Consider the following 13,115-nt stretch of genomic DNA (forward strand, 5'->3'; position numbering starts at 1 on the left):
AAATGTATTGCCTTGTGGGGTTTGGGTGTTTTTTTTTCAGTTTTTTAACTTCCCTATATTACTAAAATATTACTATTTTAGCTGGCCTATCTCTCCTATTCTCACCCACATTAAATCATCCCAGAATATCCCCCTTGCATATCTTACTTTTCTCTTTCATAATCAACTTTGGTGTAGCATAATAAATAAAGAGATGATCACAAATCCAGGAAGACCTGGCCTCAAGCCCTGACATATACTTGCTATGTGACCCTGGGCAAGTCACTTAAGCTGGCTAATCATGTTCCCTCAGGTTTTTTTTTTAAATCTCAACAAGTGACCATTATGAATGAACAGACAACCATGATATATGAGAAAACCCCTATCTAGGGAGGGCACTGAGACTTTGCCTTGGGTAAACCTTATATTCCTTTGTCAGGTAGAAGTAGCTAAGAGTTGTTCTATACAACTCTCTTTTAAGACTATGCTGAGAAGGTGCTGACCTGCTCTGGTAGAGGGAGTTTCCCTTGGGAATTTTCTGTACCAATGAAATGGCAGATATAGCCCTCATCCTTATTCCTTTCCCTCTTTAGCCCAATTTACATCTTTCAGTGGCAAGTGAGTCATAACAGCTAACACTATAAAATTGCACAACTTTATATGCATCATCTTATTTGATCCTTATAATATTCCCATTGTAGATACTATTATTATCCCTACTTTACAGATGAGAAAACTGAGGCTGAGAGAGTAAATGATTTGTTCAGGATTAAAGCTGGTATCTGAGGCAGTATTCAAACTCAGGTTTTCCTTACTCTAAGACCATCATTCTATTCACTAAGCCATACTGTCTGTCCCTGCACAGCCTGAATCTAAGGATATTTTATTTTATTAGATGATAAACCACTCAAGTGGACCACAAATGCCACTTATTGGGATATTTACCCTTCTAAGGCTGTGGAGCCATGGAAGCTAAGTACTCAGGATCTCTGAAATATTGCTAAATAGAAAATAGATGGTGTACCTTTTAAAGACAGCATTATTATAGGAGAATAATACATAAAGAGATTGAATGTGTTAAATAAACTTGCATAATTCTTCAGTACCCCACTTATTTTGACCTTTGGGTATCTGGTAGGTGAGGCTTTAGAATATAAACAATTCGAACATATAGTATCAAATATCAAATCCTCTGCCTGATTTTCAAGGCCATCCATAATGGTATTTCCTATTATTTTTCAACATGTGCCTGTTGTTTTTGTCAGGCTAGTCTCTTCCATGATCCTTCCATGATCCAACCCATATTTATTCTTTCCTCTGTGCCTTTATCTTTTCCAATGTGAAAAGCCTATCTATCCAAAGTTGATTCAAAACCTGCATCTCACATGAAATCTTCTTTGGCCAATTATGTTCCTTCTGCCTTTTTTAAAATCTAAACAAGCAACCCCTGTGAATGAGCAAACATCCATGATCTGTGAGAAGTGCCATAACTAGAGAGGGAAGCTGAGGCTTGACCAAGAGGGCTGAAAATACTTCTATTCCTTTGGCAGGTAGAAGTGGCTAAGCTTAGCGCCTAGTTACAGAGATGATTAGTTCAAATGAATAGCTAACAGATGACCTCATTCCCTTCCCATACACCAATGACCACTCAAAGTGGGATCATCTGCCTTTCATGCCAGATGTACTAGCAGTAACATCTCCAGAAACAGCCTTGCAGTTTCTGGGTATCTCCCTGAGTTTGCTGCCCCCTCCCCCAAGACTGAATTTGTCTTTTAAAAGTTTTAAAGAGGTTCCTTTAATGCTGCTTGACCTAGTATCACTTTGTGGTACTTACTGTAGACACCAGAATTGCTAGTTATATAGTTCTGTCTAAGAACAATAAACTATGAAGGCAAAACTTAAAACAAAAATTAATCTGACATCTTTAATGATAGAGAATCCTTATGCTTCATGAAAATTAGAGGAAAATAGTAAACAGTTCACAAAAAATAACAGTAATTAGCATTACCTTTCCACAATGAAAGCCAGTTTTAGTTTCTTATTTTCTCACTTTTAGTTCTCTAGTATTGGTATAGTTTCTTCGATACCACTTTCCATTTGATCACCATCATCTCACACAATCACATAAATGTACATTAAAAGACAAAGGTGGGGCAGCTAGGTGGCGCAGTGGATAAGGCACCAGCCCTGGATTCAGGAAGACCTGAGTTCAAATCCGAATTCAGACACTTGACACTGACTAGCTGTGTGACCCTGGGCAAGTCACTTAACCCTCATTGCCCCACAATAAAACAAAATAAAATAAGACAAAGGTAATTCAGGAGGACCTGAGTTCAAATCCAACCTTAGACACTTGACACTTAGTAGCTGTGTGACCCTGCACAAGTCACTTAACCCTCATTGCCCCACCAAAAAAAAAGACAATGGTATTAGATTTTACATCCCAACAGCTGCTGTTCTCTTGCCTTCTCACTTCCTATCCTTTCCTTTATCATCCCCAATTCTGACATTTTCTAGATTCAGCTCATGCTTTCCCATTTCACCAGTCGTCATCTGTGGTTCCTTCCTCACTTCATGACCATCGTGACTACTGGGGGTGGGGAGTCATTAAGCAGTTTTTGCCTGTGTTACCTTAACCCCAAACCGGGTACCTTGGGTGCAAAAAGACCTGAATTACCAGAAACTCTGAGCCTGTGAGATTTTGGGTTGCCTGCCCTTGGAGTGACAGCATAATCATTATGTTTTAGATGAAAGGGTTTGCTGGATATATGTCAGGGCAGTCTGTGAACTTGGATGGGAAAGAATTTAAATTGTTCTTTTCACTTGCCTCTAACCGAAATTTAGCATTTCCTTTAACTGTTTAAAACCAGTATTCTGAAGGAAAAAAAGGATGCATAGACTTTATCAGACTTCCAAAGGGGTATGTGACCCTAAAAAAGATTAAGAATCTCTGCCTTAGAGGGTTGGAAAGAAGAAACACAAACCAAGAAGAGAAAGCAAAATGGCACAGTCATAGTGGGCTCTTGGATTCTTGGCCAGAGCAATGGGAGAAAAGTGGTTAAAATTAAAAAAAAAACACAGGAGATTAACAAATGTAGGAAAACATCCTGCTCTCCTTTTTAATCCATTCCCCCTACAACACCCTAGAGTATCTATAAGGGCAGTTTTAGGTGTTATGATTTAAAACACAATGAAAAACACCTTATATCACCAAAAATTTCCCTCCTTCTCACTCTCTTACCACTCTCATCTTCTTATCAAAAACTATGTTTTTCATTCCCCAATTACAGGTAAAAATTAAATATCAGTTCATTTCAACAAGCAGCTCCAGCACCTGCATGTGCATTCCTGTACACAGCAACATGGGTACTATGGGAAGCAACATGGCCTAGTGAAGAGAGAGACAATTCTTGAATCAAACCTGGGTTCAAGTTTTATCTCTGACCCTTACATGACCATGGAAAAGTCATTAAACTTCTAAGGCCTCCAAGGAAATACCTTAAGACTATAATTTGCAGAACAGTTGTAATTCTTCATTGGTTGAAGGAGATCTCTATACAATAAAATCATATGTCCAGTCAAAAGAATTTTACTATATAGTAAGCATATTAATAAATATCACCTGCATCCTTTAGCATCCAGCAGTTAGAGGTGTTCACTTGTGTTTATGACCAATATTGTAGTATAAGTATAAGAAATAAAGAATGGTATTCATAAATACACAAAGGTTTCATGAATTCTTCAGTGTGTAGGACTCCAGTGGAATATATGCCAATAAAACCAACAACATAAATGACATGGATGAATATTTATAAAAATACTCATATTTAGAGAACAAGAAATTGAGAACTTAACTCAATACTGGACTCAAAAATTGAAATATCATAGATGAACTAATAAAAATGAAAAGCCTAGGGGGCAGCTAGGTGGCACAGTGGATAAAGCACTGGCCCTGGATTCAGGAGGACCTGAGTTCAAATCCAGCCTCAGACACTTGACCCTTACTAACTGTGTGATCCTGAGCAAGTCACTTAACCCTCATTGTACTGCAAAAAAAATGAAAAGCCTAGGAATAGATAAATTAATAAATTAATTCTATCAAATATTCAAAGAACATTTAATTCCAATATTATATAAACTCTTTCCTAAAAGGGAAAAAGAGAGGATCCTACCAAATTCTTTTTATAAAAACAACTATTGTCTTGATACTGTAAGGATTGGAGTGACACCACCTGCTGGGGGGTTACTGTAAGAAAGCTCTGCCATGAGGAGAAGGCATCTGAGGGCAAGCCATGTGGTTTTCCTTGGTGTCAGGAAGTGACATTTGCTCGTGGGTACTGTCTATAAAAGAAGCAAAGCTTGCTCCCTCACTCTCTTTCTGGAGGACCTCAGGGGGGAGAGGAGCTGGAGACATTGGCTCACTGATTGATTGATTCACAGCTGAATCTAGGCCTCTCTCTCTCTCTTCACCAAATTCTTATCCTCCTTAATAGATGCTTAAAAGTCTAAACTCTTGCTAAAGCTTATAATTTATTGGCAACCACTCATTAGATATTTTAGACAGACTAGCTAGAATTTTAGCCTCTTACAATACCTAAACCAGGAATAATTAAAAAGAAAAAGGAAAACTACTCCCAGTGTGGGAGTGGACTCCCCACATGGGAGATTCTTCCATCACTTCAGATCTACCATGACTTAATGTCCTAGACCCAAGTCACAAAGAGGTTAAGTTACTAGCCCAAGGTCATATGGCTACTTAAGTCTCATAGGTAGGATTTAAAACCATGTTCTTGTTTACAAGCACAACACCCCATCTGCTACTTCCTGTGAGTTAGTCATTGAAAAAGAATAGTCTCAAATGTAAAAAAACTATGCATACATAAAGGAAAAACATTTTAAATGATTCCCAGTTGTAGACATTAACGGTTAGTATGCAATGTGTGAGTTACAAATGAACGCTTACATTTCTGAATGGATCCTACCCAATTATCTTATTACAGTATGGAGATGACCCTGATTTTTAAAAGGTTCTTCTACCATCTCTTACAGAATAAATCTGGCAACAGAATATCTATCTGTTGATAGCTCCAATCAGTCTAGCTGTGAAGAGCCTAATCATCAGAAACTCACCCACCTGGTGATGAATTTTTTTTCAACCACGGAATCTCATGTCTGGTACTGTCTACTTAGGCATGGAGGAGTTAGAATCTTATCAGCAGAAGGAATATAGATTCCTATTAAACTGTAGGTCTTTTGAAGTATTGAGGAAGGGAATGTACTGACCCAGAGTTCTGTCTGGCATTTGAAGGTTTGGGAATTAGTGGATCATATCTTGGATCAGAGTTTGGAGGGTAAGTGGAAGCAAGGAAATGAGTTAGGAGGTTGTTTGAATATTCTGGGAGATGATATTGAGGGATTGATGTAGAGTAGTTCTGAGACTGAACAAAGATGTTGGAGATGACATGACAGTAGAGTCAAAAAGACTTGACAAGTAAGGATGAGGGAAGAGTCAAGGATGATTTCAAGATGAAGTACTTGAGTGACTGGAAGAATGGTACCTTCAACAGAACTTTGTTGTTCAGTCATTTTGCAGTTGTGTCCAACTCTTTGTGACCCCATATGGGGTTTTCTTTGCAAAGCTGAAGGAGTGGTTTGCCATTTCCTTCTCCAGATCATTTTACAGATGAGGAAACTGGGGCAAACAGGATTATGTGACTTGCCCAGGGTCACACAGCTAGTACATGTCAAGTATCTGAGGCCATATTTGAACTCAGGTCCTCCTGAATCCAGGGCCAGTGCTTTATCCACTGCACCACCTAGCTGCCCCCCCCACCCCCGCAAGTACTTTAAAATTATTATCTCATTTGATCCTCCCAACAACCCTGGGAGGTAAGTGCTGTTATTATCCTTATTTTACAGATGGAGAAACTGAAGTAAACAGCTAGTAAGTATCTATGGTTATATTTGAATTCAGGTTTTCCTGACTTCAAGCCCGGGGTTCTATCCCCTGTACCATTTAGCTGCCCTAATTTTTTTTTAAAAAGAAGTTAAAATTTCTAGGACCCTTTGACTTCTTCCCTGAAATATTTAATGATGAAAACATTTTGTACTGATGTTGGGTATGTGTCTTGATTTTGTATCAGGATCAGACCAGAAATTTGGCTATCTCACAAAAGCCACAATCTCTTCTAAGTTATTTTTTAAACACCATGGTGATATATAATTGCAGTCAACCCTGTGAAGGCCCTATGATGAGTTAGATAAAAATCTTGTTATTCAATACCTCAAGTTCTTTAACTACTTTGCCACCCAGCCTAGTTGATAACAGAGTACTGATAGTCTTTGGTGTTTAATTATTAAATCACTATTGTTAAGCATGAAAATTATTCAGCATGAACATTTCATTTATCTCTCTTTTTTTCTGTCTGTCCTCCTCCTCAGTAACAATCATTACTTTATTCCAGTTGACAGATCTCAGAAAGGAAAGGGGGGAAAATCTTTTAACTGATATACACAGTATCCTAATGCTACAAAAGACACTACTTCCATATCCCTTTTTTTCTCTATTTTCATCCTTTATCTATTGATAGTACAAATTTTAACCCTTTCTTTAAGCCTACCTGTGGTGAAAGGGAAGGAAAAGATATGAGTTCATCTGAGGCTTCACCTAATTTAAATCTAATTTAAACTAATTTAAACTGTGAAGTGGAAAGTGTGCTGCACTTGGAATCATTAGAGACCTGGGTTCAAATCCTGCCTCTAGCATTTATTAGCTATGTGACCACAGGCAAGTCACTTAAGCCAAGTTTTTTCATCTGCAAAATGAGGAAATAATACTTGTAGTCCTACCTCAGAGCCAATTTGAAAATCAAATGAGATAATGTAGGTCCAAGCATTTTGCAAATGTCAAAGGGCCATGTAAACATCAGTTATTATTTTTTGTTATTATCATTATTCTGTTTGAGCTCAAATACCAACTTCTCGGCTGAAGCTTTACCTGTACCTTCCAGCTGCTAGTTTTCTCCCTTCCAAACTATTTTATATTTAACTACTTTGTATGTGTATAGATTCTCTTTCTATTTCTTCTGTATCTCTGTGTGTGTGTGTGTGTGTGTTGTTGTTGTTGTTGTTGTCTCCCTGCTATTCTCTCTTGAGAAGAGAGATTATTTCATTCATACCCCTGCAGGGCAAAAGTTCCGAATTTCTTGCTCAGAAATTTATAATATCATATTAAACTGAAATACATAATTTTTGAGCTTCAAGGCTCCTCTGTTGACTCCCCCCCCACCCAATTTACCTTTCTCATTCTTCAAATACTCCAGCCAAAGGACCTCTTTAAATGCCACAGGTAACTTCTTTACCTTTTCCTCCATACCTTTACATGTGCCATTGTCCTCATTTAGAATACACTCCCTATTCCTCTTTATCAATTCATTTCTTTTATCTCTTTCAAGTCACAATTCACAGTTCAATTACTACAGGAAGTCCTCCTTGATTGAACTCATCTAACTATTAATCTCTCATTTAAATCTTACTCATATAATTATTGCTTGCTCCAAATGTAAGTCTTGTGTTTTCTTATATTATCTTCCTACCTTCCTAATTGGCTTTTAACTTCCTTAAGTGCAGTAAATGTTTTTCAGAGGGGGGGGGTGGTTTTTTTGGGGGGGGAAGGGGGAGGCGTTCAGCAAACTATGGCCAGAGAGCCAAATCCTGCTGCCTGTTGTTGTACAGAGCCCAAGCATTGTTTTCACATTTTTTAATACAATAAAACTTTCTCTTAAAATGTAAAAATCTTGAGGACTGTACAAAAACTGGAAGGAGGCTGAATTTGTCCTACAGGCTGTGGTTTGCCCTTCCCCCCCTGTAGGATCTAAGGAAGCCCGACTCGTCTAAAACCTCTGTTTGCCTTAATCCACTGGAGGAGGAAATGACAAACTACTCCTGTAATTTTGCCAACAAAAGCCCATTCAGGATCATGAAGAGTCAGATTTCCATCTGAACGATGGAACAACAATGCTCTAGAATCTGGGGACAAAAATTAGAAGTTTCATCATAGATTAATTTGGAAACATGATACTGATAGAAGCAAGCTGGGTAGCTTTTTTTTTTTTTTTTTTTTTTGCAGGGCAATGGGGGTTAAGTGACTTGCCCAGGGTCACACAGCTAGTAAGTGTCAAGTGTCTGAGGCCGGATTTGAACTCAGGTACTCCTGAATTCAGGGCCAGAGCTTTATCCACTGCGCCACCTAGCTGCCCCCTGGGTAGCTTTTTAAGGGATTGTGATGTCTGGATAAAAAAACTGAAGGCCTTAGGGGTGCAGGTGATATTATTATCACTGTTGTCAGTTAAGCATTGGAACTTCAGAAAAGAGGAGAAATTTTCAGCATGTTATTATTAAAGGGGTGATTTATAAGCATCTTGAAGAGGACACACCAGGGATGTGCCAACCTAATCTCATTTAGGTGAGGTTGGAGAGGGTTACTAGACTATCAATTAATCAATAAATATTATGTGCCTACTATGTGTCACTGTGCTGGGCACCAGGATACAAAAACAACAAATGAAACAGTTACTGCCTTCAAAGAAGCTATATTCTACTGGGGAAAACATTGTGCAAACAAATAATTATATACAAAGTATATCCAAAGCAAATACAAGGTGACCTTGATGGAAAGTTACTAGTAGTTAGATGTGCAGGGAAGATCTCATGCAGAAGGTGGTTCTTGGGCTGAATCTTGAAAGAAACTAGGGCTTCTCTTTGGTGAGAGTGAGGAGGAAGTATAATATAGACATGGGGGACAGCCAGTGCAAAGTCAAGGAGGTGACTGGACCATAGAACATATGGAGGGGAACAATATAAAATAAGGTTAAGTTGTGAAGAGTTTTAAATGCCAGACACAGGAGCTTATGTTTGATCCTAGTGATAATGGAGAATCATTGGAATTTATTGAGAAGATTGGGGTGGCAAGTAAAACTTTATGAGCCCTATGATTTAAGAAAATCACTTTGACAGCTGTGTAGAAGATAGTGAGAATAAGGAATGAGAAGAGACTAAGAGATCAAGCAAATGGCAAAGATAAATTAAGTATTCTGAAATTCAAATTTCAAAGTATAAAATGAAATCCCTCGTTATCCTGGTGGACATGATGGAGGAATGTGAGCTAGATAATAAAGTTTAAATAGATCTGGAACTTGTTGGGTGGGCCCAAAGCTGTTATTAATGGGTCATTTCAATTTGGAGGTAGGTCTCTAGTGGAACAACATAGAGATCTATCCTTGGCCCTAAACTGTTCAAATTTTTTATCAATGATTTATATGAAGGTAATGATGGCATACCTATCAGATTTTCAGGCGACCTGAAACTGAGAGGGATAGATAACATGCTCGATAATAGAGCTAAGAGCCGAAAAGTTTTTAATGGACTGTAGTAACCAAATAAGATTGATGGTTGTGGTTGTTTTGTTTTGTTTTTGGGGGAAATGAGGGTTAAGTGACTTGCCCAGAGTCACACAGCTAGTAAGTATCAAGTGCCTGAGGCTGGATTTGAACTCAGGTCCTCCTGAATCCAGGGCTGGTGCTTTATCCACTGCGCCACCTAACTGCCCCCAAATAAGATGAAATTTAATAGAAACAGTTGCAAAGTGTTCTTGAGTTAAAAAAAAAAAAATCAACTGCTTGAGGCAACCAAACCAATCTCCTTCACTAGAGATCTTAAGACAGAATCTCAAAAAAAAAACACATATGGCTTTCAAGACCCCAGCACCACCTGATAAAGCATGCAGAGAATACTTTAGTAGTGGATATATACATACTATATGTGTGTATCTTATATTAATAGACCCATTTCTGCTTTTCTAACTGCCTACTGAACATATCAATGTTGATGTCCTTCAGGCGCTTCAAAGTTAGGATGCTCAAGACTAACTCGGTCATCTCCCTGTCTCCCCTACAATCTCTTCCCTATTTCATCTTCACAATAATTTCATGTTCAAAACCCTAGAACCACTTTTGCTTCTTCCTTCTCCATTACCTCTCTATCTAATTTGCAGCCAAATCCTGTCAACTCTGTCTCTATAATATTTCTTGAATTTTTTCCATCTTTGCTCCCATAGCTATTTGTTAAGCCTAGTCTCTCTGCCTCTGGTTTCTTCTTCACACAGCTGCCAAAATAATCTTAAAGCTCAAGTCACTTCTTTGTCACTTCCTTACTCAAAAATCCAAGTTAACTCCCTACTTCCTCTAGGATAAAGCACAAACTTCCTAGACTGATGCTTAAGGCCCTTGGAAGTCTGGCTCCAATCTACTTTTTTAGCCTCAGGTCATATTATTCCCTTTCACAGACACTATCCTTTAGCCAAACTGGTTCCCTGATCTTCTGTAGCGTGCTATCCCTTGCCTCTCATGGCTATCCCAGGCTGTCTCTCATGGCTATAATGGACTCCTCCGCACCAGGCTCTGCTGTTTGAAATTTTTCTCTTCCTTCAAGGCTCAGCTCAAAGACAATCTCTTTCATGAAGCCTTCCTCCAGCTAAAAGTCTTCTCTCTTTCCAGAAATTTTCCTAGTATAGTCTGACACTCTTTCTTTTTTTTCCCCCCATTTTCTAAATGCTTGTTGAATAGTTAATATGGAAATGTTCTACATGACTTCATGTGTATAATGTGTATCACAATGCTTGACTTCTCAATTGGTTGGGGAGGGGGGAGAGGGAGGAAAATAATTTAGACCTGAAAATTTTTTAATGAATGTTTTAAAAAAAAAAAACACCTTAAAACATTGGGGCAGTTAGGTAGTGCAGTGGATAGAGCACCAGCCCTGGAGTCAGGAGTACCTGAGTTCAAATCTGGCCTCAGACACTTAACACTTACTAGCTGTGTGACCCTGGGCAAGTCACTTAACTCCAATTGCCTCACTAAAAAAAAAAAAAAAAAAACCTTAAACATTTGTTTAAAAAAATAATAAATGCTTGTTAACATGTAGACTTTCTCCCTCTTATATTCTACCTTGCATTGTATATATTTATGTACTTCTTGTTTCCCTTTTAATAAACCATCAACTCCTCAAGGACAGGCCTATGTCATTTTTCATTTTTGTATCCTCAGGGTCAGCACCCTACATAAAGCAGGTGCTCAAATTGTTTAGCTGAATTAAACAGGTATCACAGCCTGATTGGTACCGTAACCTCTTTCCATGGGTTTTCTTTGGACTTCCTGGTGTAGGAGAACTTTACATTACTTGTATGCTTTTTAACATGATACATTATTGTAAGATCATCCCTATGCAGAAAAGTAGAGGAAATGGAATAGAAAAATAGATTTAGAGATTAATCCAGAATCCATTTAGGTTGTTGCAGAAGTACTATATTAAATGGACTGCATTTGTGATCTAAGTATCTTTGCTTCACTTATTACTGAAAAGTAAATTGGTACCAAGTACAAATGTAATTTCACAATCCATGTGACTAATTAAAATATTTGAATAATGAACCAAATTCTCCCAGTGCCCAAGTTGGTTTAGGTCAGGCATAGTCATCTTGGAACAAAAAAGTAATATTCAAAATAACATCAACAAATTAGAGAAATGAACCTTCAACATCAAAATTATAACCTGTAGTTCCATATATCAGGAAGAAAAACATAAAGGAAAAACAAAGTAAAAGTATACGTTGGCTAGAGACAAAATACAGCAAAAAAAAGGTGGAGCAGGATGGTGGGGTGTGTAGGAAAAAGATCTCGAGATCATAGTAATCCAAGAGCTGACTAAATTAGACTTGTAAGCATACATCAGTAGATGGAGCACCAGGCCTGGACTCAGGAAGTTCCAAATTCAAATCTAGCCTCCAACACTTACTAGCCATATGACCCAGGGCAAGTCATTTAACTTACTTCAGTTTCCCTATCTGTAAAATGGGGGTAATAATAACATCTACTTCCCAGGATTGTTGCAAGGATAAAATGAGGTAATATTTATAAAGTAGCACAATTTCTGGCCTGTAGTAGGTATTATACAAATATTACTTATTAGTAATATTATTCACTAACTCTTACCCTAATACCCAGTTTACTTTAAGGCTATAGAGAAATTAGAAAGGGAAAATTGCCAAAGCAAGGGAATAGAGAATAGAATTTGTAATGAAACATTGAAATAAATTGGAATCGATAAAATTTATAAAAACAGTCATTCTCAAATTATTAAGTGGTCAAAGGATATGAACAGTGAGTTCTCAAAAGAAGAAATATAAACTATGAACAATCATGTAAAAATGCTCCAAATAATTACTAATAGAAATGAAAATTAAAACAATTCTGAGGTTTCATCTCACATCTATCAGATTGACAAAGAAGAATCCCCCCAAAGAATGATAGTTGTTGGAGTAAATGTAGGACAGACACACCCAATGCACTATTGGTAGAGCTGTAGGTTGGCCTAATCATTCCTAAAAGCAATTTAAATTTATACTAAAAAAAAAAAGTCATTAAACTGTGCTAACCAGCTGTTTTCTATGTCATCAAAGAAGTGGGCAATTGGGAGAGGTATGAAATAAAGTTACTGAAAAGCTCCCTGACCAAACAAACAAACAAAAAAAAACTGTCAAATACTGGAACAGGCTGACTAGAGGGGAGATGGAATTACCTCCTCTAGAGTGCTTTAGGAAGATGAAGTATAAATGTATTTCTTATTCTGCTAGGTGCATTTGTATTTGAGAGTTGTCCTGGATGACTTCCTGGGGTTCCTCCCAATTTTTCTAATTTTATGTTCACACATACACAATCATCTAAATTCCTTTTTTTTCCCCTTCACAGTGATACTCAAGCTAAGCTTGTCTACTATCAACCATGAATAACTTCCAGGATACTATGGATCACACACAAGAAAATGAAATTCTTGTAGCAACCCAAACATATTGTGTGGAGCGACCTATCTATAGCTATCCAGCTCTACATGGGAAGCTACACAAGAAGGACAAGGTTTCGGACCCTATCGGAGATAAGATAAAACGGGCTTTAAGGTAGTATGTTTGCATGTTGGGTATGGGGAAAGAGGGCTATAGTATTTTGTATAGTCTGTAATAAGCCTTTGGGAGATACAAGACCTGTGGTCTAGAGAAGTTCTCTTTGTTGGGATAAAAACAGATG

The 13,115-nt window shown here is 37.8% G+C and overlaps 1 protein-coding gene across 1 annotated transcript in view; it reads left to right on the plus strand.

The window, feature by feature from the left end:
- SLC26A5 (solute carrier family 26 member 5) overlaps positions 1-13,115 on the plus strand; it is a 65,529-nt gene that overhangs the window by 3,318 nt on the left and 49,096 nt on the right. The window contains exon 2 of the mRNA XM_043967168.1: positions 12,783-12,988. Within this exon, the coding sequence (XP_043823103.1) occupies positions 12,816-12,988 (173 nt within the window). The 5' untranslated portion in view covers positions 12,783-12,815. The remainder of the gene's footprint in view (positions 1-12,782; positions 12,989-13,115) is intronic.

Source organism: Dromiciops gliroides, chromosome 5 (assembly GCF_019393635.1).
Source record: "Dromiciops gliroides isolate mDroGli1 chromosome 5, mDroGli1.pri, whole genome shotgun sequence".
NCBI lineage: Eukaryota > Metazoa > Chordata > Mammalia > Microbiotheria > Microbiotheriidae > Dromiciops > Dromiciops gliroides.